Source organism: Felis catus, chromosome C1, assembly GCF_018350175.1.
Source record: "Felis catus isolate Fca126 chromosome C1, F.catus_Fca126_mat1.0, whole genome shotgun sequence".
Classification (NCBI taxonomy): Eukaryota; Metazoa; Chordata; class Mammalia; order Carnivora; family Felidae; genus Felis; species Felis catus.
This window is the reverse complement of record NC_058375.1, coordinates 176,515,356-176,541,328: the sequence shown is the minus strand read 5'-3', so window position 1 is coordinate 176,541,328 and position 25,973 is coordinate 176,515,356. Positions and strand designations below refer to the sequence as shown.

The following is a 25,973-nucleotide window of genomic DNA, read 5'->3' as shown; positions in this document are numbered from 1 at the left end:
TTTCAAAAGAAGTCAAAAGACACTAAGAAGTATGTCAAAAAGAAATGTTGAAGAGAAGCTACTGTTGCGTATCTATTCCTTTTTTGTTGGAGAAGGCTTTTTGCAGATTTGTTTTGTTTTCAGTTTTTTTAAAAGCAAGAAAATAAAGACCTGCTTAAAAGAAAAGGAAAGACAAGAAGAGCCTGCTTAACTTTCTGCTTCTATGTAACTAAATGCCTTTCTGTTCCTGGAAAAATAATGATCATAAGCACTATTTTTTGAGCATCTACTATTTGTCCAGTTCTTTCTACATAGTATTTTATTTATTTCATTTAATTGGCCCTTCTTATATCGTGATTCTCAACATTTAGCCTGTATCGAAACCTCTAGGGCTTGTTAAAACAGGTTGTTGGAACTTGCTGTAGAATTTCTGATTCAGTCGGTTGGAGTGAGCCAGGGAATCTGCATTTCTGAAAGATTAGAGATGATGTCGATACTGCTAATTCGGGCAGGACACTTGGAGAACCCAGCTCTTTGAGATAGGCGTTGGTATCCCCACTAGGTAGACGCAGAAATGGAGACTAGGAAGTTTACAGAATGTGCCTATGGTTTCATACCTTCGGAATTAGAGCCAAGCCAGGTTTGTCCAAGACCTATGCCCAAATGGACGCGAGAAAAAGGCAAGGACAAGGGAAGGGAAGAAACCTACTTTGAAATGATTGTTTCCTTGTCCAGGAGAGGGAGACTGCGTCCACACTGGTCCTTAGAATATTCCTGGAGGCCAGGGACGGTGGCCGTCTCGAATGGCTTCTCCCTGGGCCAGAATCCACCGTCCGGAGCCCCGCGTGGGCGAGAGCAGGGGGGAACCGCTGCGGGTAGGATCTGAAGGCAGTCTCCCTGAGGAGACTCCCTGCGGAGGGCTGCTTCCCCAGCGCACTCTGTCGACCCTCCCGGGCGTCCTCTGCTTCTAGCGGGAGACCTGCGTGTGGAAGCCGGTAGTTCTGGCGCGAGGATAGCCCGGCCGCGCCGCAAGGGGGCGCCCGTGTCCGCCCGCACGTAGAGCTTGCCCGCGCGTAGGGCCTCCCCCCGCTCGGCGGTCACACGGCACTGCTGAAATTTCCCGTACAGGTGTCCCGGCCCCTCCCTTCTTTAAAACTCAGTCCCGCTGCGTGTTCCGGGCACTTTGCTTCCCCATTACTTTTCCCTTTCACGATTTGTCTCTATGAAAATACAAAACCAGAGTGGCAGAGATGAAGGCTCCAGGCCCCGAAGGAGTCCTGAGTTGGAATCCTACCTCCATCATCATTCTTTCAGTCAGCAAATATTTATGGAACGTTTATTATGAGCCAGGCACTGTGCCAGGAGTTGGAGACCGCTGGAGGGCAGGACAGACACAAAAGCTCAAGGTGCTTCCAGTTACACAGACGATCATACAAGTATTTTGAAACAGGGCGATAATGTGAGATGTAACGATAGCACATGAAGGAAGGCTAACCAAGACCAGGGGCTCGGAAGGGGTGCCCAGAGGAAGTGATATTTTAAGCTGAGCCTGGAAGATGAAAAAGAGCTATCCAAGTGGAGTTGGAGAAATAGCTTTCCAGATACGGGGCACAACAGGTTGTGAAGAATCCAGTTGAGAAGAAAGTTGAACTTTTTGAGAAACCAAACAAAACCTTGGTTAAAGAACCGGAGAGACGTGGGCACAAAACTGGCCATAGAGGCAGATGAGGGCCAGATCACCCGGGTCGCCGAGTTGATGATCCTGAGCTTCATTGTAAAAGTTTAGGCTGGGTGGGTGGCAGTAGATGCTAGGTACAGACTAGCGCGGTGGCAGCGGAGATGCAGCGCTGTGGATGGATTCGAGAAATAATGAAGTGGCAACAGACTGAATGGGGGTTGAGTGTTCAAAAAGAGAGTGGTTGTCCAGGTGGCACCCAAATTTGTCAGGAGAAATGGGAGATCAAGGCAAGATTAAGAGTTCAGCTGTGGACATACTGACCTTGATATATTTGTAAGAGAACCCAAGTAGAGATGCCATATGTGCTGTAGATATACAACTCGGGTTAGAATGGCAGCCTGCAGTAGATGCATACATTTGGGCAGTCTTACGGTGACAAAAGCCAAGGGGGTGGCTGAAATCATTGAGGGAAAGAACTGAGAAAAAAAGCTCAGAACCTAGGATGGGAGACCTGAGAAATTTAATATTTAAAGGTTGGGTGGAGGGGATGGAGTTACCAAAGAACACACAGACAGCTGTCATGAAGACCAAGATTAGTCACAGAAGCCAAGAGAAGTGTTTTGTGAATAGGGGAATGCCCAACTTCATTGGCTGTTGCTGCTACCTCAAGGGGGATAACTTTAACTTTTCCACAGAGTTTGCCAACAAGGTGGTTTTATAACATTTGGGGGCAGAATTTCTTAGTCCAACCATGTCATTATTTCAGCTGCTATGGAGGTAGTATTAAAAATTTATGATTGGGGCGCCTGGGTGGCACAGTCGGTTAAGCGTCCGACTTCAGCCAGGTCACGATCTCGCGGTCCGGGAGTTCGAGCCCCGCGTCAGGCTCTGGGCTGATGGCTCAGAGCCTGGAGCCTGTTTCCGATTCTGTGTCTCCCTCTCTCTCTGCCCCTCCCCCGTTCATGCTCTGTCTCTCTCTGTACCCCCCCCCCCCCCAAAAAAAAAATAAACGTTGAAAAAAAAATTTATGATTGCTGTTCAGGGCAGGGGATGTGAAAAAAATCACTGCTTCTTTAAGAGATTTGCATGTTTGCACTTATGAACAATGTATGTATTTCTTCTACTTAAAAGGTTTTTTGCTCAGGTACCTAGATGGTTTGTTCCAACTGTTTCAAATCTTGGGAAAAATTGTTTAAGGACTAACACAGATCCTCATCCCAGGTTTATGGAATTTAGTAGTAAGAAGGTTCTAAAAAGAAATCAGGCCCTCTGAGGAATAAACAAAACAAAACACCTACACACAAGTATTCTGCTGGAGATGACCTGGAAATTCCCTACAGATTCAACTGGATCAATACATGTAAAGCTCATAAAGTAGTGCCTGCTTACATAGTCATCACAATATAGATGATAGATCCTTTTAGTGTTGAACTATATTGTTACTATTAAAAATTGTTACTATATTCAAATCTAGGCCGCTAGGCAAACCTCTTAGTTTATCTACTTCTGATAAAGAGCAATGTCAGTTTGGTGCTCAGGACCACATAGACACTGGAAGTTGTCTGCCTTCAGGTAAAGGGATGAAAGCCATTAAAGTAGTATTTAAATATGGTTTAGACATTGCATTTACCAGGGGATAAATTCAGGGCATGTGAAAGTGTCCGACAGACTTCTGTCAGTATCCTGAAACTGCTTTCCCATTAAGATTAAAAGAATCGAAGTACTCTGAACAGATCCAGAAAGGGTGTCAGCCCTAATTGGGGATAGACGCCAGTGACCTTGGTATGGTGGTCACAACTGACTAATGTGGGTGGATGTAAGGCTGGAGTGGAGCTGAAAAGGTGGAGAGGGTGGAGTATGGATAGGAGGCAAGAGATGGTAAGCAGAGGAAAATATAGAACTAGGTATGTGCATTTTACATTGGTTAGACCAGACTCCTTTAAACGTTGATAGGAAGGATCCTATAAAAGAGGGGCTGACGAGACAGGCAAGGGTTGGGATACAGAAAGCAGGTGGAGGCACAGCTTTTTGATGGGTGGATGGACACATTTCTTGTCCTGATGACTTTGATCTGTGAAAAGCTCAGGTCATGAGCTGAGAATGGGGCAAAGAGAGGAAGGCACAGATGTGTGGGACACAGGAGAATGCTTAAAACAGTCACAAGTTCTGACTGAGAAAATGAGCTGCCTAAAGAGATGTAACAGAAGTACCAAGTATTGCTCAGGAGTGTGAATCTCAAGCAAATTGCTTAGCTTCTGTAAACCTGAGTTCTCTCTTCTGCCAAAGAAGGCCCTGTTTAAGCCAGGCCCCTGACGACAATGACAAATTGAGTTATTTCTGGGTGTAGCTACCATGACAAGAGTCAGTAAAAGCTGCCTTCTTTTGTTGCTGGTGGGACATTACCATGTAAGAGCTCAAAGCAATGTTGATATCACAGTTTAAAACATCCCAACTATTCTTTCAAGTATTCTCTTTTTCTCGTCAACTTGACTAACTTGGTTATAGTAAGCTATATAGTTAAATATAAATTCATGTAATGAACCTTAAAACCATTACATTATATAATAATAAAGCAGCTGAGTGTTTTATTTTTACATAATCATCATTCAGTAAATGTTGTTACATTGTGAAATATTATGTTTTAATCTCCTTTTCAATAGAAAGGTTTTCTAAGGAAATGACCTGGAGCCTTTCACATTTATCAGATGCCTTTTCGTTATTCTTTTCCATTTTCGCAATTCTGGATCCAAACTGCATGGCCCGTTTCGGCAGAAGAGGAGAGGTTGTTAAGCCAAGTTCCACTGCTGCAAGACGCAAAATTAGTTTTTCACCAATTCCACGGGGCAAAGTCAAGTTTGCCTTCTCCCAAACTGGCAGGGAATTTAGAAAGGAGACGACATTTTCATCCAGGAAAGGAAATCTAAAATAAATAGATAAACATAACCACTACATAAAAAAACCCAATTTGTCATGATTATTTCTTTTGCATTTTATTCAATGTTAACATTTATAGCATCAAATTAATTTTTTATGGCACTATTTTTCTCAATTAAAAATATTCTGGTTATTTACACAATTTCACACCTAAAATTTAATCACACTGACAAATGTTTCATGTGACTAATTTTAATACATATACTACAAAATAAATTTTGCCTGAAAAAATAAATACATTAGGCCTATGGTAAGAAATAATCTCAAGTTGTTTCACAAGGAATCTTTAGCAGTGCCTTGAAAACAAGTATGGTCTTAGGTCAATTATTCAATCTGTGTTTGTTTTTTATCATATAAAAAGAGAATGAATATGAGATCAATATAGAAGCACTCTATAATCCTGAAATTGTGAAACGTTTACTTATGGTAAAATCTTACAGTATCAAAATTATTTAATTACATTCAACCCATTTAAATGGTGACAAATCAGTATAACAGAATAAAGTATTAGATTTAAAAAACTAACTTTCTGCCCTTTGGCTTCCCTGATTTCCTAGAAAATTCTGTGTTGTTTTGTTTTGTTTACTTTTTTTTTTTTAATTTTTTTTAACATTTATTCATTTTTGAAAGACAGAGAAAGATAGACCATGAGTAGAAGAGGGGCACAGAGAGAGGGAGACACAGAATCTGAAGCAGGCCCCAGACTTTGAGCTGTCGGCACAGAGCCTGACACAGGGCTTGAACTCACGAACTGAGATCATGACCTGAGCTGAAGTCAGATGGTTAACCTACTGAGCCATCTAGGTGCCCCTAAAATACTTTAATACTCTCCTGCCAATTCCTTAATATGCAATACTGTTACAGTAGTGTTTCTGTTTTATTAAATTTTATCCTAGCTCCAGTAGAGAGACTGGAAAAGGTAAGGCATTCATCATATGAAATATTTTATAAAAATGAATTAATCGCAAAAGCAAATCTATATATAGCATAATCTAATCAATTGATCGCTGAATTAACAGCATGCCAAATGCATAATAAATAATAAATAAATAATAAATAAAAGTATAATAATTTAGTAATAAATTATTTATATCCACCATCAGGGTATTTGTTAAATCACAATTCTCTATTAGCTGTTTAAACATTCCTCATATGCACTTTTACCTGAGGGTATCATATGGGGCCTTTAGAATTAACTGTTCTACTAAATAAAATAAATTCCCTTTTCTCTGATGTACCTGAAATAAAGGACTGAATATTGCTCTCTCTCAAATATACACACCCTTCAAAAGGAAAATATTTTTATAGTTTTTATACTGTGGTATATATTTAAATTATGTAATATATATAAGAAACTGAAATAGAGATAAGAAATGGTGAAGTGTTAGAGTAGGTGTATTATGATGTTCTCACAAAGCTGATTTGAACTCCCTGTTCTCGCATGCTGTACCCTTTTAATAAACTACCACTTAATAAATTAACCCACTTGAACAAACTTCTGCTTTTTATAACTATAACACATTTTTTTTTATCCTTAATAATTTAAAAAGTTATTCTCAAGCACTTGTTCACTACCACCATAAATATACTGTTAGGTAAAAATAAACCCCTGAATTTAAAAAAAAGTATACATATGTAAATGCCTTGATCTCTTGGCAAGTTTTAGGTAACCTGCAACATATGACCAAACTGAGTTCAAAACACACATAGCAGAGGGGAATCCAGTTCTGGAACCAGCATTTACATCAGCATGGATTGAGCATGCATATATGTCCCTAGAGACAAAGCTGGGTTCTCTAACACTGGAGGGCAAAACGTGGGGGTAGGGCCTATGCTCTTGCTGGGAGGAAAGTAAACATTTACAACAAAACCAAACCCATTAAATACTTTCTCTCAGCATTTCACTACCTCGGTTTTATAGTCTTTTTCGCTGTGGTACTAATAACAGTCATGCCAAGACATTCCTTACAGAATGAGCTCTGGACAACAAGTGCTCTTCTGGCTGCCCCGCCCACCCCACTCTCCCTCTGACTGACGGTGTTTGTAATATAAAGCCAACATATTATTGTTGCTACTGTTACTCATTTGAGTGGTCTCCAAAGAAAGGAACCTAAAATTCTCCACAGGCTAATGTTTTGTTTGTTTGTTTGTTTGTTTACAAAATTACCCACAACACTTAATCTGAATTACCTTGCTTCTTTTCCATGATCACCAATAACTCTGTCATCACGACCAAGATTTCTAGAGGAAATTCGACCCAGTTCCATCTCGATTTCCTTATTTAATCCTTCCATTCCATGGGTCTGAAAGCGGACACGGTGACGAGAATAACCTGCAAGTTGCTCATCAGCACCGATTCCAGTAAGAACCACCTGTAACGGTTTACAGAAATCCGTATTTATGATATATGATAAAGACAAAAGCAAAGCTTAAAAAATTATAATCTCAAAAATAACATCTTCAGACAAAAAACACACGGCAAGTCATAAAGTAGTAAAATATGCCCAATTTTTAAAAAAGTCTTCTATGTTGCATTGTAGATTAAATGCAATTAAAATATGCTATGTTCTTGCAATCTAAATGCTAATAGCTTTAAAGGGTAAAAATTAGGTCTCAGAAATTCTTCGAGTAGACATTCTGTGCCATACCTTTGCGCTGCTCTGATATGATTTTGCTTCGTCCTGGGTCACTAACCAACCAATTCCTCTAGAAGCAAACCAGACTGCACAGCCAATGCTATCGTCCAACACTGTATCCAAGGGCTGAACCAGGTGGCATATTCGAGTTCTTCTTAATTCTTGCAGTTCTTCCAGAGAAACATTAATTTCAACAAAATTCCAAGTCCGGGAAGGGTTAGCAGCCTGTAGTTCCTTCAGTCCCACTCTTCCTGAGATACGATCTGGTACGCTGAATTGTTTATCAGAACTATCATCACCGTTACCAGCAGCAGCAGCAGCAGCAGCAGCAGCATTTTTAGAGGATTCTTCAGAAGGCATTTCACAATGATTTTTCTGTTTTTTCTTCTTTTTGTTAAAACCAGTTAGTATGGTCTTTTCTTTAGTCATGAATGCCACATTAAGAAGGTCAATGGGTTCATCTAAAGGTACATGATGGTCAGCAAGGGCCGCAATAACCATGGAATCAATACCCCCAGAAAACAGGATTGCAACATTTGCTTTCCTATCACAACTTTTCAAAACCTCACTTTGTGTCAGGTTTTCACCCCTAGGTAAACATAAGACACGTCTTTTCACTGCGATACTCAGGACATCAATGAACTGCTGAACTACTTCCTTCATGTGTCCATCAGTAAGAAAGACCTGAAGCGTTTCCCTGGTAGGTGGGACACTAGCAATGTTACTGCAATGAATCTCAAATGGAGCTTGTGGCAACGTCATATTTAAAGGAACAACAGGTTCTTTAAGATAGAGTTTGGCTTCATTTGCTACCACTGATACAAATGTTGGCAAGTTTGCTGAAATTTGAGTCAGGCTATTAACACATTCTTTGATAACATTCTCCCTAGAAATACATTTCCAAGGGTACAATTTTAAAACCACAGATTCGGAAATGGAAGGAGACTTGAGATCAATTCTAAAAATTCCAGATGCTGGAACTTCTTGCCACTGGTTGGCCACTCCAGATGTTTGGGCACCAACTGAAGAGAGGCAGAAACTCTTGCCCAAATTACTAAAATGCCAAAGCAAGCTACGGCGACCAAAAAAATCCCTACCAAACCATAAATGATGAGTAGATGCTTGGTAATATATAAAAGACCAAGGACCCTGGACTTCTGAGAAGAGTGACAAAATATCAGATTCAGTCTTACAAGAGGAAAGATAATTAAACATTACTTGGGTATCATTTTCTTCAGCTTCAACCTTTATGCCACTAAAGACTTCTCCATTCCACAGGAACACATTGCCTCTTTCATCTTCCACAGGCTGGGCAGTCAAAACACCTCTTAAGTGAAGGACATGACCAGAAAATAAACACTGGTAGCTGACATCAGACTTTAACAACTGTTTACTACTGTTGGGTCCCCGTCGGTTAAGATTATACAGTAAATCCCCTTTCAAATCTTTGCTGAAATGCTCAACAGAAAAGCTTACAGAACAGCAAATGCCACACATTGTTATGTGAAATCAAGTTATTTCTTGATAAAATAAAATATTATTTCTTGATTTTGGTCTTCTCTGAGTTTTCTATTTCTTGGTATTCTTTTTTCAGTTCATCCAATATATCTGTGGGGGGAGGGGAGAAGATACGTCAAGTAAAATAAAAATTCTTGGACCTTCACCTAGTAATTCATAGAGCAACGTAGGCTACTTACCAAGATCAAAGCACTTGAGTATATGCACTGTGTTAGTGTGAATAATCATTTACAACAGGCTTCTGATGACAATGTTTAACTTTTAGGAAAATAATTTCCATTTATTAAATGCTTACTTTGGCCTAGGCACTGGACTATGAACTTTATACATCCCTTCCTATTTACTTCTTTAATTAAAATTTTTTTTAACTTTTATTATTTATTTTTGAGAGACAGGAAGAGAGTGAGGGAGAGGGGCAGAGAGACAGAGAGAGGGAGACAGAATCCAAAGCAGGCTCTAGGCTCCAAGATGTCAGCACAGAGCCCCACGCAGGCTTGAACTCAGGGGCCATGAGATCATGACCTGAGGCAAAGTTGGATGCTTAACCAAAATGAGTCACCCAGGTTCTCTTTTCCCTTTCTTGTTTAAATCCCACAAAACTTTTGAGTCCCAAAGTAATTCACTCAAAGTCATAAAAGGAGAAAGTTGTAGAAAATTTTCATACCTAGATCTATCTAAAATTCTACAGCACACATTAATAATTATAGCTTTCTAACACTCTTAGGCTAACTTGAAGAAAACTAAACCACAGCATTAATCTTACTTATATCTGTATCACCATCCAATCTTCAGATATATTAAACATTCAGATAGACAATATAATTTAGGCACTACTATTATTTTCTACAGAAAGCCTAGAAAAGATGTTCCATGCATTTCTATATAATATACCAAATAAACTTACTTTTGCTTTCAGAAAGCATTTCTGTTCGGTCTGCAAGAAAGAATATGTTGCTGTTCTGTTGCTGCCTATATACTTTCTGCAAAACATAATTTAGGCTAATATTATGATTTGATCTAAAAAGTGTTAGGTCGAAACTCTGAACCCTTTTAGTATATATTCCTGAACTTCAGTAACGTATATTCAGAACAATACCTTAGCAAATTACAGGTAAACAAAAGTCACCCATTATTCTACCATCTAGAAATTGCTACCATTGACACCGAAGTGAAATGTTTTTTCTGTATATACCATATCAGTTTTCTTGAACAAAAAAGGCTCTTATTATAAATACAGATTTATTACTTGCTTTTATCAAGGAACAACATATTGGGAACAGTTTCTGTTATCAATAAACATTCTTTTACAACATTATTGTATGGGTATAACATTACAGTTTATTTGGTTAAGTCTTCATGTTTTAGACATTTAAGGTATAACCAACTTTAGAAATCAAAGTTGTAATGAATTTCTTTGTAACTAAATCTTTGTATAATCCCATGATTCATAAGTATCAATTCCTATAAGGGGAACTACTGGGTCAAAATGCTACATAGTTTTAAGGCTTTGATATACTCTGCCAACTTGCCCTCTAGAAAGTTTGTATCAGTTGTGACTTAAGTTCTAAAATTCCTTTAAGTGACAATATCAGAAAGGGCTAACCAACCTGTCAGTATCAAATATTTTAAAGGGCTCAAAATAATTTCTTCCTGAACTTTAAAATGTTATTTTTGACAGTATTACTACACATAAAGCAGTAGCTTGCTTGTTTATAGATACATTAATGGAATTGTCATTAAATAACCATGTTAAATATTTGGCAGATTTGTGTAAAAAATGTGAGGAAGCAATTTATCCTTTTTGTTTTTCAACAACTATCCACATTCACTTAAAGGCATAGTCTCCTTAATATATTTTAAGGTTATTTATTTCAAAAGAAAACACCAAATTCAAGTATAAAATAAATACCATTAGTGATTACATTGTATAATTAGTACCTTTTGGTTCAAAGGTTATGTGAATTGTATATGATGGGAATAAAATATCATCAACTATAATTAACATATAAATATGTATGTGTATAAAATCTTGGACACTTTTCACTTTTGAATGTAACTAAAAAGAATGCTGACATCTTGCAAATTTTAATGTAAATATAAATCTTAGATATAATTCTTGTAACTTTAGTATATAGTTAATATAATCAAACTCTCCCACATACAATTCAGAATTACTCTAATAACTCACCCTGTTCTTCTTCAGGTTAGAAAGTTCATCCACAACAATTTTTTGTTCTTTAATCTATTGAAATAAAAGAAAAACTTCTTAAATTAGAGGCTATCAAGTATGTTCAATTGAGGGCCCTTTAAAATTGGAGATGGGATATGGGATTATAATTTACTGACTATCCAGATGGGCAGTCTGTGAACATATAGATTCTTTCCAACAGCAGTGTGTGAGGGTGCGCCTGGGGGAAAGTTGAAAAAGGAAACAGTGATTATACTTGATAGGTGTCAGAAAGCCCACTGAACCCAGACAGAGGGTTTAGTGTTGGTAACCAGCATTCATGCAAGGACCAGAGTTACTAAACTAAGTTTACACCTTTTATTTAAAATAGACAATAAGCACCAAGAGTATTTTTAATGACTTTTAGGTTATGTTTTATTTTTATTATTATTATTTTTTACAAATAGCAAATGTCATAAGGAATAGGGTACTTTTCTTCCCTCTCAAATATCAATGGTTTCCATGATTCATGTATAAATAGTGCAGCCACACATGCAGGACAAACAAGTAGTACTAAATGACCTACCTGGGGCTGTTAAGGTGTTATCGCTTTCCATCTTGGCTTTATTCCTCTTTACATTTCAAAGACTAGCACAGTGCTGGCACTGCTGAACTAGGCCTCACTTTTTATTAGTAGGCTAGGGCACAACTAAGTGGAAGTGAATTTCTAACTCTTTTCAGCAAGGGCAGTTATACTGTGAACATGACTGATTACATTGTGTTATCAGTGCCTCTAAAAGCAGGTTTTATAAACTCTGTCCTGCCTCACACACCTCACAGATCTGTCACACGTCAGCATAAATGGCTTGCTATGGTAGTAATTGGAGTAGGTTGTATGTGGTTTGAAAATTCACTCCCTACTATGTGGCAATGAGAAAGAATGAAATATGGCCCTTTGTAGCAACATGGATGGAACTGGAGAGTGTTATGCTATGTGAAATAAGCCATACAGAGAAAGACAGATACCATATGTTTTCACTCTTATGTGGATCCTGAGAAACTTAACAGGAACCCATGGGGGAGGGGAAGGAAAAAAAAATAAAGAGAGGTTACAGTGGGAGAGAGCCAAAGCATAAGAGACTCTTAAAAACTGAGAACAAACTGAGGGTTGATGGGGGGTGGGAGGGAGGGGAGGGTAGGTGATGGGCATTGAAGAGGGCATCTTTTGGGATCAGCACTGGGTGTTGTATGGAAACCAATTTGACAATAAATTTCATATATTTAAAAAAAAAGAAAAGAAAATGCACTCCCTATGGGTGTGTACTCTCCTGTTTCTCCAGTCAGTGTAGTAACTGGCTAGATTTGAGTTGAATTCCAAGACCAAATTTGTATAACCTTCAGACTTACGTTTGAACAGTGCTTCCCCATTCATTTTAGGAATGACAGGTGTACATTATACATTTCACTTTACTTCCAACAAGGAAACGGATACGGAGAGATGAGTGACTTGCCTGAGACGTTACTGTTAGTTTAGGACAAAACTAAAGTAAAATCTAGGACATCTAATACCTGAATGGCTATAACCATTCCCATCTCCAGTATATTTTTGTTTATGGCAGTTAAGATTTGCATTGCTTAGCCCTCCCCCCACCCCCCCAGCCCCGACCTTTTTGGGTAGAACAGTGACCATCAGATACACGTTTCAGGATCATTGCTCTCGCTACAGTGGAGAACAGATAGGAAGAAGGCAAGGATGGATGCGGAGAGAGTGGTTAGGAAACCTATGGAAGATTCCCGATGGTGGATGAAGATGGCTCGTTTAGGATGGTGAGCGTACACTGTGATGAAGGGATCTATTTGAAATGAACTTCAGAAGTAGAACTGGTAGGTGATGGGCGTCAAGAATGGCTTCCAGGTTATTGGCATGGACAACTGAATGGACAGTGGTGACATTTTCTGAGATGGGAAATACTGTAGCATCCGGATCTGGGGTGGGCCGTATTTCTAATGGTTTACAAAGAGTAGAGAGAAAAGACCTCAACCAAGCCTCTGTCCCACTGCCAAATGGGTCTACTCTTGGGGCAAATTTCACGATCTCCCTTTAACTGTGGCTGCCAAGTGCTAAGACTCAGGGCAAAGTCGAGGGCGAGCCATGTGGCGCGGTGGATCTTCTTTGGAGTCAAGCAGAGCCCAGTCCGAAGCTTCGCGACTCGTCCTACACTCACCTTGCTGCTAAGATCCTCTTTGAGCGGGGTCGAGTTATCTGCAGAGGACAGCGCAGCGCCGTCCTCAGGTTGAGACCCACGGCTGGGCATCTCCACAGAGCGCGGTGAATTCAGGATACGCCACCCCACTAGCTCCCACTACCCAACAGGCTCCAATTCAGCGCACGCGCGCTCCCAGCGGCCCCCACCCCCTTCCTTTCACTTTCCCATCAGTCTTACCGCTAGCGGCTGCGCATTTGCTAGAGCGCCTGCGCAAACCCGTCTTGGGAGCAGTTGTGCGCGTGCGCACAGTTGCTTAGGACGTTCGTGAAATGTGAGTGGTATCTGAACGGTCCCCTAGCGGATCTGACGTGGAAAAGCTCCTGTGGTCACCACACGAGCTGGAATCCAGTGGATTGTGAGTTATATGCGCCCCCCAGTGGTAAATATAAAGAATAGAAGAGCGGTAAAAATACCACTTCCTATTTATTATCTAGGCAAAGAAGGATATGAAACTAGGCATAGATTTAATAGATAACATTTTTGGCAACGGAACCCTACAGACTTGGTAAAATTTTTGCTAACTACTTATTAGGGTTAAAAGATAAATATAGGATGCCTAGTTAAATATAAATTTCTGATATATGAATAAATTTTTAGTATAAGTATGTTGCATGCAATATTTACAGTACCTCCTATGAGAAAAATTATCCAAACGTTGTAAACAGGCAAGAGATTAAGAGGTGTTCTTTAATATCTTTTCTGAACGTTATTTTCTATTGACTGGGCTATTTTACAATTATGCAGGAGCAGAGGTTAACTTGTAAATTTTGTGGCAGAGATGCAAATAATTTCTATCTGGCGGACCAGATAATGCCACAGGTTGTGATTGATTGTTCTGTAAGAAATTAATGAGTTTTACATCTAACTCTGCAGTTAATAATGATTTATTTATTAATATATGCCTAATTTTTAATAAACTCTGTTGTTTTGACATCTGTTCCTTCATTAATTGGATTGAATAAAATGAATAAAATTGAGTAATATGACATATGTTCATATTATACTTGCATGGGAGACATGATTTTGTATATTTGAAAATTATACTTCAACATAGGAACTCTCAAGCTTCCATGGAGATGCCAACTGATGTGTACTCAACTGAGGGAGTGAAATTGTATGGCTAAGGAAGTGCACCTCAGAGTTATTTAGGCCCAGGCGTATCTTTTATTGGCCCTTAGAGTAAATTCAAAGTGGTTATAGAACTAAGTTAACTGTCTACTTTTACTTTTTACTGATTTAAAAAAATTTTTTTTTGTTTCTAATTAATGCATGTCTGATAAGTTATTATACATTGGTAGCAGCAGTGATTGGGAATTTGATTTTATGGTATAAACATTTGAAGATACCTGTTGCATGATGGAGATCTAGTCTCTATTAGAAGAGAGATGAAAGAGAATCCAGTTTTATGGTCTTTTTGTCTTTTGTGAGCTCAAATTAATTAAGAACTTTGTGCCCACTGGGAAATAGAACTGCTTTTTGAGATCTGGGCTGGTGAAGGTTTGTATTTCTGTTTTGCTTTCAACCTGGGATTGAGATGTAAAACTGAAGCTATAAGCTTTCTATGTGTACATGTGTCTATATTTCAGAATAGCCTTTCTATGTTGCTGAGTGTAAAATGTTTTCATACTTCTGGAGAGTATTAATAAATTCCATTGTAATGTCTCTTATATTAAAGAAATTCTGGTTCCATACAAATTTTAGGACTGTTTGTTCTAGCTCTATGAAAAATGCTGGTGGTATTTTGATACAGATTGCATTAAATGTGTAGATTGCTTTGAGTAGTATAGACATTTTAACACTATTTGTTCTTCCAATCCATGGGCATGGAATGTTTTTCCATTTTTTTGTGTCTTCTTCAATTTCTTTCCTAAGTATTCTATAGTTTACAAGGTACAGAACGTTTACCTCTTAAGTTAGGTTTATTCCTAGGTATTTTATAGTTTTTGGTACAATTGTAAATCTTATGGATTTTGGTGTGATTTCTCTTTCTGCTCCTTCATTATTGGTGTATATAGAAATGCAATATATTTCTGTAATTGATTTTGCATCCTGTGACTTTGCTGAATTTGTGTATCAGTTTTAGCAACTTTTTGGTGGAATCTCAGTCAATAGCCAAAGCAATCTTGAAAAAGCAAAGCAAAGCTGGAGACATCAAATTTCAGACTTCAAGCTACATTATAAAGCTATAGTTATCAAGATGGTATGGTACTGGCACAAAAACAGACACATAGATCAATGGAACAGGCTAGAAAACCAAGAAATGGACCCACAACTATATGGTCAACTAATCTTCGACAAAGCAGGAAAGAATATCAGTGGAAAAAATACAGTCTCTTCAACAAATGGTGTTGGGAAAACTAGACAGTTACATGCAAAAGAATGAAGCTGGGTTACTTTCATATACCATACACAAAAATGAATTCAAAATAGGTGAAAGACCTAAATGTGAGACAGGAAACCATCAAAATCCTAGAGGAGAACACAGGCAGCAACCTCTTTGACCTTGGCTGTAGCGACTTCTTATTAGACATGTTTCTGGAGGCAAGGAAAACAAAGCAAAAATGAACTATTAGGACCTTATTAAGATAAAAAATTTTGCACAGCAAAGGAAACAGTCAACAAAACTAAAAGGCAGCCTACAGAATGGGAGAAGATACTTGCAAATGATATAGCTGATAAAGGGTCAGTATCCAAAATCTATAAAGAACTTATCAAACTCAACACCCAAAAAACAAATAATCCAGTTAAGAAATGAGTGGAAGACATGAACACTTTTCCAAAGAAGACATCCAAATGGCTAACAGACACATGAAAAGATGGTCAACATAATTCATCATCAGTGAAATACAAATCAAAACCAGGAGGAGACAGCACCTCACACCTGTCAAAATGGCTAAAATTAACAACATGGGAAACAACAGATGTTGGTGAGGATGTGGAGAAAGGAGAACCCTCTTGCATTGTTGGTGGGAACAGAAACTGGTGTAGCCACTCTGGAAAACAGTATGGAGGTTCCTCAAAAAGTGAAAAATAGAACTACCCTATGATTCAGCAATTTCACTACTACGTATTTACCCAAAGGATACAAAAATTTTGATTTGAAGAAGCACATGCACCCTGATATTTATAACAGCATTATTAACAATGGCCACATTATGGAAAGAGCCTAAATGGCCACTGACTAATGAACTCATAAAGGAGATATGGTACACACACACACACACACACACACACACACACACACACTGGAATATTACTCAGCTATCAAAAAGAATGAAATCTTGCCATTTGCAATGACATGGATGGAGGTAGGGTGTATTATGCTAAGTGAAATAAGTCAGTCAGAGAAATATAAATACCATATGATTTCACTCATATGTGGAATTTAAGAAATGAAACAGATTAACATAGGGGAAGGGGAAAAAAGTTTTGAGGGCATATTCACAAGATAATAGTTTTTAAAATTTTTTAATGTTTGCTTGTTTTTGAGAGAAAGAGACAGAGCATGAGCAGGGGAGGATCAGAGAGAGAGGGAGACACAGAATAAGAAGCAAGCTCCAGGTTCTGAGCTGTCAGCACAGAGCCTGATGTGGGGCTCAAACCCATGGACCATAAGATCATGACCTGAGCCAAAGTCGGACACTTAACCAACTGAACCACCCAGGTGCTCCAGATAATAGTTTTTAAAATTTTTATTACCAAATATTATATTAATTAAAAACTGAAATTTGGCATTCTTTTAACTCACCTCCTGGCTGGTTCTCCAACACTTTTAGGGTTTAATACAGCCGAGATGGTGGGAACCTGGGAACACACCTTTCCTGACACATGGGATGTGATTTTAATTTGTGCTTGCAGGAAAAAGTGAAGCTTTTCTATAATGGTAGAAACCAAGTTCTCAGTATATTGGTCTTCTTTGTACTCCGCCTTCTATGGCAGTGGCTGGCAGAGTAGAAGTTCTGGTTCAGGTTTGAGTTTACTCTTTGACTCAATTATTTCCATACTGAGTAGTCAGAAATACTGCTGATTGGTCTACAGCTGCTCACTCCCTTTTGGTGGTGGATTGTTGCTTATGGCTCTGCCTGGTTTGGATATTTCTGTTGTTTTGGTTTCGTTGTTGTTGTGTGTGTTCTATTCCTGGGGGCCACTTAAGATGACCTACTACTACTAAACAAAGTGGTGATAGTTATATTAGTATGGTGCTAAACTGCTTTCAAAGTTCTTTCACATTTTATCTTATTTTTTCATGTATATCCAGTCGTGTCTATTTCCCCCCCTCAGCTGCTATAATTACTGCATTGCTTAAAATCACACTTTGGGGTTACCTGGTATCATTTGTCTTGCCTGACTGGTTCAGGACTATCTGTATCTCACCATACAACCAGCAAGGCTGTTCTTCCTTCATTTAAGTCCATTGCTGTCATGTATCTACTTAACAAGATAATTTCATGTTTATTAATGCTATTCTCTTCCTCTGATGCTACATTCTTAATATATTTTATTCCATTTAACAATACATAGTTCACTGTTGACTATTTTATGAAAGTGAGGTGTATTATTACCTTGTCTTCCAAGGTTTTCAATGAATAGTGCCCCCAACCACTGTTTTTCTTTGCTTTCTTGGTATATTATAACACACATTTCTAGCCACATAAGTCTCCTTTCTGTCTCTCCACAATGAGGTGTGGAATAGTGCTGGTGGTGGGTGCCCTTCTAACTATACAAAGTCACCTCAAAATTTTGTTCATATTGCATACAGATATCTCAGTTCTTTCCCTAGATTTACTGAAACAAATCTTTAGGAATGGGATATGGTTGTCTGCTGCATAACATAGTGTTTACCATTTACCCTATAACCCAAAGGGCTGAGCTTGAATTTAGGCTTATATTTATTAGATGTGTGACTTTGGGTAAATAAGTCATTAACCCTTCAAGCCTCAGTTTCCTAATCTGTAGAATGGGAATAATAATAATGCCTAACTCAAAGGGTTGTTATGAGGATTGAATGAGTTAATGTTTGTCAGGTGTTTAAAATAGTTTAAGACACATAGTAAGCACTATTTAAGTGTGTGTTAAAAGGGTAAGTTAGGAGCTCCCCCAAATTAATTCCCCGGGTGGATCAGTTGGTTGAGTGTCTGACTCTTGATTTTGGCTCAGGTCATGATCCCAGGGCCGGGGGATCAAGATTCTCTCTCTCTCTCCCTCTGTCCCTCTCCACTGCTCACATACACTCTCTCCCCCCACCCCCCCTTCTCAAAAAATAAAAAACAATAAAAAGAGAAGTTCCCCTAGATGAATTTGACACAAGCAAGATCAAGATTCTCTCTCTCTGGGGCTCCTGGGTGGCTCAGTCAGTTAAGTGGCCGACTTCAGCTCAGGTCATGATCTCATGGTTCATGGGTTCCAGCCCCGTGTCGGGCTCTGTGCTGACAGCTCAGAGCCTAGAGCCTGCTTTGGATTCTGTGTCCCCCCCTCTCTCTGCCCCTCCCCTGCTCGTGCTCTGTCTCTCTGTCTCTAAAAAATGAATAAAACTGTTAAAAAATTTTTAAAAAAGATTCTCTCTCTCCCTTTGCCTCTCTCCACTCCTCACATGCACCCTCTCCCAAAAACTAGAAAATAATAAAAAGAGAAGTTCCCCAAAATGAATTTGACACAAGCAAGATTTATGAACCAATGGATTGGAAAGAACCAGGTTCCAAAATGCTTGGCCTGTTTCTTATTGAAAATAGGTCCTATCTTCTACTTCCAGTGATTCTCAACAGGGCTAAGGCTGGAGGCATTTTTGGTTGTCACAATAAATAGATAGTTCTGTTCACTTTGCTGGGGTAGGGCTACTGGATGCCAATTGAAAGGTGACACATCGAGCCACAGACTTATAAGAAGCCTAGATCAGCCACCTAGAGGGTGGTCTCAGCAGCAGACAGAACTGGAAATTGCATGGAGTGGGATTTGGACCAGGCTCTAGAGTCAAATAACAAGGAGGTAAAATCAAAGAAGAGGTTATACTGTAATCTAAGTAGGTGTGTTGCATCAGGAATTCTGTCAGAAGGTGACGAGGCCTGAGATCTTGGACTAGTGTTTATAAGCAAGGCTCTGGTATCTGGAAGGGGGACTCCTGGGTCTTATCATACAGGCACTGGCGGGGGCGGTGGGGGGGAGGAGGCAGTGTCTTAGCTTAGTTGAAAAGCATACCAGGCTGATCTTGGTCACTTAAGGGAAATGGCTGAGTCTCCCAAGCACTGTGCTGAAGATGAGTAAACCCTTTCTACCAGAGATAAGATTGGTTCTGCAGTTTAGTTTCAGCTATGGAATGTGGAGATCGGGCACCCTTGGTTCCTACAGCCAACATCACTTTGGGGATCTTGTGTAGGGCAGGGACTGGAGTAAGACAAATGAGACACATAGGTGCAGATTTTAAGGATGCACACACTCTCAGGGGCTGCAACGAGCACCTCTTTAGATTTTCCACTCTAGGTATCTCATACACCTCACTCTGGTCTCGGCCCTGCTCTTGTATTAACTGGATCTGAACACTTCATTATTGGTGATACTATCTTACAATCTAGGTAGGGGTCAGTGTGGCTTGTGAATGACACCAGTGAAAAATGCTTCTTATACTGCCCATGCATCTTTACTTGTCTGACAGTTAAGAGGTTGATTAAAATTATCTTAGCTTTTTCCATGACTTCTGTCACATGTTCACATGTTCTCAAAGACTAAGGATATGCTTGGGGCACCTGGGTGGCCCAGTCAGTTGAGCATCTGACTTTGGCTCAGCTCATGATCTCAAAGCTCATGAGTTCAATCCACATGTTGGGCTCTGTGCTGACAGCTCAGAGCCTGGGGTCTGCTTCGGATTCTGTGTCTTCCTCTCTCTCTGCCCCTCCCCTGCTCGTGCTCTCTCTCTCTCTCTCTCAGAAATAAATAAACATTAAAAAATTTTTAGGAAAGACTAAGGATGTGCTTAAAAAGTTCTGTTCCACATTAATGAAGAAGCAAAGTTAAACATAACCATCTCTGTGAGCTAGACTACAGTGAATGGTAGTCAATGAAATAAAGTTATGAAATGCTTAATATCTAAAGAGTCTCAAAGTGATTAGGCATTTATTGTTACCAAATTTGCATTTAGGTGCTTCTAAAACATGCAGAAATGTGTCCATCTGACACATCAACAGGAACAAATAAAATCTAAATGATGTATTAGTGAAGCACATTTGTAGAGAATGCCTTCTTTATAATGCAGAGCTCTTCATAGCTGGGTATTTTTATCCTAGTTCTGACTATTAGCTATAATAAGGTTTTACAAAGCTGTACTAAAAATTTATTTATGGTAACAATGTAACTCTACCTTGGTGTTTTTTTCTTTCTTTGTGAGGTAACTACCAGGAAAATTCTATTTGTATTATCATAGTGTAAACAAGCAAACAAGTTAGTTCAAGGTAGTTCAATTTACAAGTTAGCTTGTAGGTTCTGTTGTTTTAGTATTAAAAGCGCTGCTATGCTGTGGTTATTGGCTTGCCCTAGGAAAACAAAACAAAACAACACATGGATATGTGTCCATAGCTCCCAATGGTTTATAGTGGAAGTGGAGTACACAAGGCTGAGATTAAATTCCGGATGACTAAAGCCTTACTGCTGATGCTGCTGTCATCATAGGCATGGCTGCCACTGCAGTCCAGCCTGGTGGTTTAGGCCTCTTGAAAGAAGGGGTAGGGGCACCTGGGTGGCGAAGTTGAGTGTTCGCCTTTGGCTCGGGTCATGATCTTGCGGTTTGTGAGTTCAAGCCCCACGTTAGGCTCACTGCTGTCAGCTTGTCAACGCAGAGCCTGCTTCAGATCCTCTGTCCCCCTCTCTCTGCCCCTCTCCCACTTGCGCTTTCCCCAAAATAAGTAATAATAAAAAGAGAAGGGGCAGAGGATGGCTTTTGCAGAAGAATATATATAGGGGACAGGGAAAGAGGGAGGAGGCGAAAGAGTATGAAGTCAGGCAGTTAGAACTTGGGAGACTGTGTTGTTCAAATAACTGAAATTATGATCATACCACCGGTACTAATATTTGAACTAATTGTAATTTTACTTAGAGTCATGTAGATGAAGATAAAATATAACTAGGTGGGGTTCTCCATGAATATAAGCCCATAACTGGGCTTTTTTTCTATAAGGCACATGGTTTAATTAAAATGTTTAGTTCAACTAAAGAAATTTTTATCTCGGCATTTTCTGTTTGTTTGCTTTTTGTTTACTTTCTTTTTTATTTAAATTTCACTTAGTAAACATATAAGGTAATATTAGTTTCAGGAGTAGAATTTAGTGGTTCATCACTTACATGTAACACTCAGTGCTCATCACAACTAGTGCCCTCCTTTATATCTGTCACCCATTTAATCCAACCCCCCACCCACTCTCCTGTCCAGCAACTCTTAGTTTGTTCTCTATAGTTAAGAGTCTGTTTTATGGTTGCCTTTCTCTTTCTCTGACCGCCCCCCCCCCCATATTCACCTGTTTCATTTCTTAAATTCCACATGAGTGAAATCATATGTTATTTGTCTTTCTCTGACTGACTTGTTTGGCTTAGCATAATACACTCTAGCTCTAGCTCCATCCACTTTGTTACAAATGGCAAGATTTCATTCTTTTTGATAGCTAATATTATATATATATATATATATATATATATACACATATATATGTATGCACACATTATATATATATATGCACACATACCACGTCTTCTTTATCCATTCATCAGTCAATGGATACTTGGGCTCTTTGCATAGTTTGGCTGTTGTCGTTAATGCCGCTATAAACATCGGGGTGCATGTACCCCTTTGAATCTGTATTTTTGTATCCCTTGGGTAAATACCTAGTAGTGCAATTGCTGGATTGTAGGTAGTTGTGGTTTTTTTTTTATTTTTTGAGGAACCTCCACACTGTTTTCCACAGTGGCTGGACCAGTTTACATTCCCACCAACAGCACAAGAGGCTTCCTCTTTCTCTGCATCCTCGCCAACACCTCTTGTTTCTTGTGTTTTTGATTTTAGCCATTCTGACAGATATGAGGTGATATCTCATTGTAGTTTTGATTTGTATTTCACTGATGATGAGTGATGTTGAGTACCTTTTCATGTGTCTGTTGGCCATCTGAATTGGAGAATGTCTGTTCATGTCTTCTACCCATTTTTAATTGGATTATTTGTTTTTTGGGTGTTGAGTTGTAAAAGTTCTTTATATATTTTGGATAGTAACCTTTTATATGATATGTCATTTCCAAATATTTTCTCCCATTCAGTAGGTTGCCTTTTTGTTTTGTTGATGGTTTCCCTTGCAGTGCGGAAGCTTTTTATTTTGATGTAGTCCCAATAGTTCATTTTTGCTTTTAATTCCCTTGCCTCCAGTGACATGTCTAATAAGAAGTTGCTATGGCTGAGGTCAAAGAGATTGCTGATTGTATTCTCTGCTAGGATTTTGATGGTTTCCTGTCTCATATATAAGTCTTTCACCCATTTTGAATTTATTTGTGTGTATGGTGTAAGAAAGTGGTCCAGTTTCAGCATGCAGCTGTTTAGTTTCCCAGCATCAGTTGTTGAAGAGACTGTATTTTTTCCATTGTATATTCTTTCCTGCTTTGTCAAAGATTAGTTGACCATGTAGTTGTGGGTCCATTTCTGGGTTTTCTATTCTGTCCATTGATCTATGTGTCGGTTTTTGCACCAGTAACATAGTCTTGATGAATACAGCTTTGTAACATGGCTTAAAATCTGCAATCATGATGTTTCCACCTTTGCTTTTCTTTTTCCAGATTGCTTTGGCTGTCTGGGGTCTTTTGTGGTTCCATACAAATTTTAGGATTGTTTGTTCTAGCTCTGTGAAAAACCCTGGTAGTATTTTGATACAGATTGCATTAAATGTGTAGATTGCTTTGAGTAGTATAGACATTTTAACACTATTTGTTCTTCCAATCCATAAGCATGGAATGTTTTTCCATTTCTTTGTGTCTTCCTCAGTTTCTTTCCGAATGTTCTATAGTTTACAAGGTACAGAACTTTCACTTCTTAGGTTAGGTTTATTCCTAGGTATCCTATGGTTTTGGGTGCAGTTGTAAATGGGATTGATTTTTTTATTTCTCTTTCTACTGGTTCATTATTGGTGTATAGAAATGCAACAGATTTCTGTATATTGATTTTGTATCCTGTGACTTTACTGAATTTGTGTATCAGTTCCAGCAATTTTTTGGTGGAGTCCTTCAGGTTTTCTATAAAGAGTATCATGTCATCTGGAAATAGTGAAAGTTTGACTCTTCCTTGCTAATTTGTATGCCTTTTATTTCATTTTGTTGTCTGATTGCTGAGGCTAGTTCTTCCAATACTAAGTTAAATAACAGTGGTGGTGAGAATGGACATCCTGTTTTGTTCCTGAATGTAGAGGAAAAGCTCTCAGTTCTTCCCCCACTGAGGATGATATTAATTGTGGGTCTTTAGTATATGTCTTTTATGATATTGAGGTATGTTCCCCTATCCTTATTTTCTTGAGAGCTTTTATCAAGAATGGATGCTGTACTTTCTCTAATGCTTTTTCTGCATCTGTTGGCCTGTTTTTGTTGATTTTGATGGGGTCCTCTGTGCCTCCTGGATTTGGATGTCTGTTTCCTTCCCCAGATTAAGGAAATTTTCAGCTATAATTTTCTCAAATAAACCTGTCCACTTTTTTTCTCTCTTCTTCTTGGACTTCTATGATATAAATATTATTATGCTTTATGGAGTTGCTGAGTTCCTTAGCAACTCCATATTTGTGATCTAATATTTTTCTTTCCCTCTTCTTTTTAGCTTCATTATTTTCCATAATTTTATCTTTGTTTCACTTATTGGTTCCTATGTTTCTTCCATCCTTTTGGTAATTACATTCAGTCAGTTTCAAATCTCAGTTACTGCATTTTTCATTTTGGCATAATGAGGTTTTAGGTCTTTTATCTTTGTGGGAAGGGACTTCCTGGTATCTTCTATGCCTTTCTCAAGCTCAGCTACCTTACGATTGTTGCTTTAAATTCTGGATCAGTTGGGGCAGCTGAGTGGCTCAGTCAGTTAAGCAACTGACTTCGGCTCAGGTCATTATCTTATGGTCTGTGAGTTTGAGCCATGCATCGGGCTCTGTGCTGATAGCTCGGAGCCTGGAGCCTGCTTTGGATTCTATGTGTCTCCCTCTCTCTCTCACTGCCCCTACCCTGCTCATGCTGTGTCTCTCTCTCTCTCAAAAATGAATAAACATTAGGGGCGCCTGGGTGGCGCAGTCGGTTAAGCGTCCGACTTCAGCCAGGTCACGATCTCGCGGTCCGTGAGTTCGAGCCCCGCGTCAGGCTCTGGGCTGATGGCTCAGAGCCTGGAGCCTGTTTCCGATTCTGTGTCTCCCTCTCTCTCTGCCCCTCGCCCGTTCATGCTCTGTCTCTCTCTGTCCCAAAAATAAATAAACGTTGAAAAAAAAATTAAAAAAAAATGAATAAACATTAAAATAAAATTAAAATAATAAATTCTGGATCAGGCATATTACTTGTATCTGTCTTGATTAGCTCCCTGGCTGTGACCTTTTTTGTTCTTTCTTTTGGGATGAATTCCTCTGTCTTGGCATTTTGTCTGGGTCTCTGTCTTCTTCTGTGTGTTAGGAAAACCTGCAATGTTTCCTGCTACTGAGAGTAATGGCTATATTAAGAAGAGATAATGTACTGTCCAGGGCCTGGTGCTTCAGGAAATGTCCCTGGTGTGTGCTGTGTGCACTCTGCTGCTGTGTTTTGACTGTTCTTTCCCTCAGGTTAGTCATCTGCAGAGTTTCTCTTTTTCTGCACTGGGGAATGTTTGGACCTTGGCCAGAGTGTGGCAAATTTTAACTAGGTGTTCTCTGGTCTGTTTGTTAAAAGAGACGTGATACTATCTCCACTAGAGCTAAAGCTTTGCAGAACTCTATTGTCAGTAGATGTGATGTGTGCAGGTTGGGAGGTGGAGAGGGGGTTTGTGCTCGTCCTCTAGGGGAGGGCCCCACTTCTCTGGTCTCAGGCACAGTTGTCCTAGTAAAGAAGCAACAGCAGAGTGCAGGGCGGCGGGGCTTCACGTAAGTGGTTTAAGCCACCAGTGCTGCTTGCTGAAGTTAGTTTATGTTGAGGGATGGGGGAGAGAAATGATGCCAGCCCCTTCCTAGAGGGGAGGTCATACCTGCCCCTGTCCGAAAACCCTCCCAAAAGAGTGAACAGTCTTCCCTCCTGTGTTCCAGGTTTCCCTCAGATCCCTGCCTTCACCCTGTGTCCGGGCTGGCTGGTCATGTAGCAGTGCAGTGCACTTTGGGCTCTATCTCAGGCAGGCGAGCTGAGTTTTAAAACTCCATACTTTAGGAACCTGGTTTTGTGGGGGCCTGTGCTGATCCTTTGAGGGAGGCTCTCCCTGCAGTAGGTTTGTTGTTCCAGAACAACAGGTTTGTTCCAGAAAGGCAGTCGAACCAAAGCTCAAGGGGGTGGATTTGGAGTAAAGCACATTCAGAGATCAGTGTACAGGTTAGCCATCCTCAGCAGGTGTCTGTGCACCTGTGCTGAGGGGCGGGGAAGGAAATGGAACCTGCCAGCTCTTTTGTCCTCAGAGAGGCAATGCCACCTCTCCCAGATGCTCTCCAAGAAGAGGGAGCCCTCTCTCCTAGTGCATCCCAGGGGATCCTCAGATCACATCATCTGCCCCTTGGGCTATTTGCCTTCCTTCTCCATAGGAGCACTGCTCTGCCAGCCTCCACACCTGCTACAGCACGGACTTCTAAAACTCCAGT

The 25,973-nt window shown here is 39.5% G+C and overlaps 3 protein-coding genes and 1 long non-coding RNA gene across 6 annotated transcripts in view; 1 reads left to right on the top strand and 3 right to left on the bottom strand.

Annotated features, from left to right (window-relative positions):
* The window catches only part of ANKAR (ankyrin and armadillo repeat containing), a 73,620-nt gene extending 71,064 nt beyond the window's left edge, over positions 1 to 2,556 (bottom strand). The window contains exon 1 of one of the 3 annotated variants that reach the window (XM_023259544.2): positions 689 to 2,556. The gene's annotated coding sequence lies outside the window, so the exon portion shown is untranslated. The remainder of the gene's footprint in view (positions 1 to 688) is intronic. The other 2 variants (XM_045034128.1, XM_019838366.3) reach the window with 2 other exon arrangements.
* A 1,663-nt stretch (positions 2,557 to 4,219) lies between these two features.
* Positions 4,220 to 8,724, bottom strand: ASNSD1 (asparagine synthetase domain containing 1). Its single transcript, XM_023259542.2, has 3 exons — positions 7,240 to 8,724; positions 6,782 to 6,963; positions 4,220 to 4,577 (listed from the first exon to the last, which is right to left on the bottom strand). Exons 1-3 carry the CDS (start codon positions 8,722 to 8,724, stop codon positions 4,292 to 4,294), a joined length of 1,953 nt encoding a protein of 650 aa, XP_023115310.2. The 3' UTR covers positions 4,220 to 4,291.
* On the bottom strand, positions 8,600 to 13,330 carry ASDURF (ASNSD1 upstream open reading frame). The gene is made up of 4 exons (XM_023259543.2): positions 13,138 to 13,330; positions 10,934 to 10,987; positions 9,650 to 9,725; positions 8,600 to 8,835 (listed from the first exon to the last, which is right to left on the bottom strand). Exons 1-4 carry the CDS (start codon positions 13,225 to 13,227, stop codon positions 8,765 to 8,767), a joined length of 291 nt encoding a protein of 96 aa, XP_023115311.1. The 5' UTR covers positions 13,228 to 13,330; the 3' UTR covers positions 8,600 to 8,764.
* Positions 13,331 to 13,374: 44 nt separating this feature from the next.
* Positions 13,375 to 25,973, top strand: part of LOC123379212 — a 51,035-nt gene continuing 38,436 nt past the window's right edge. The window contains exon 1 of the long non-coding RNA XR_006583424.1: positions 13,375 to 13,534. This is a non-coding gene — a long non-coding RNA (uncharacterized LOC123379212). The remainder of the gene's footprint in view (positions 13,535 to 25,973) is intronic.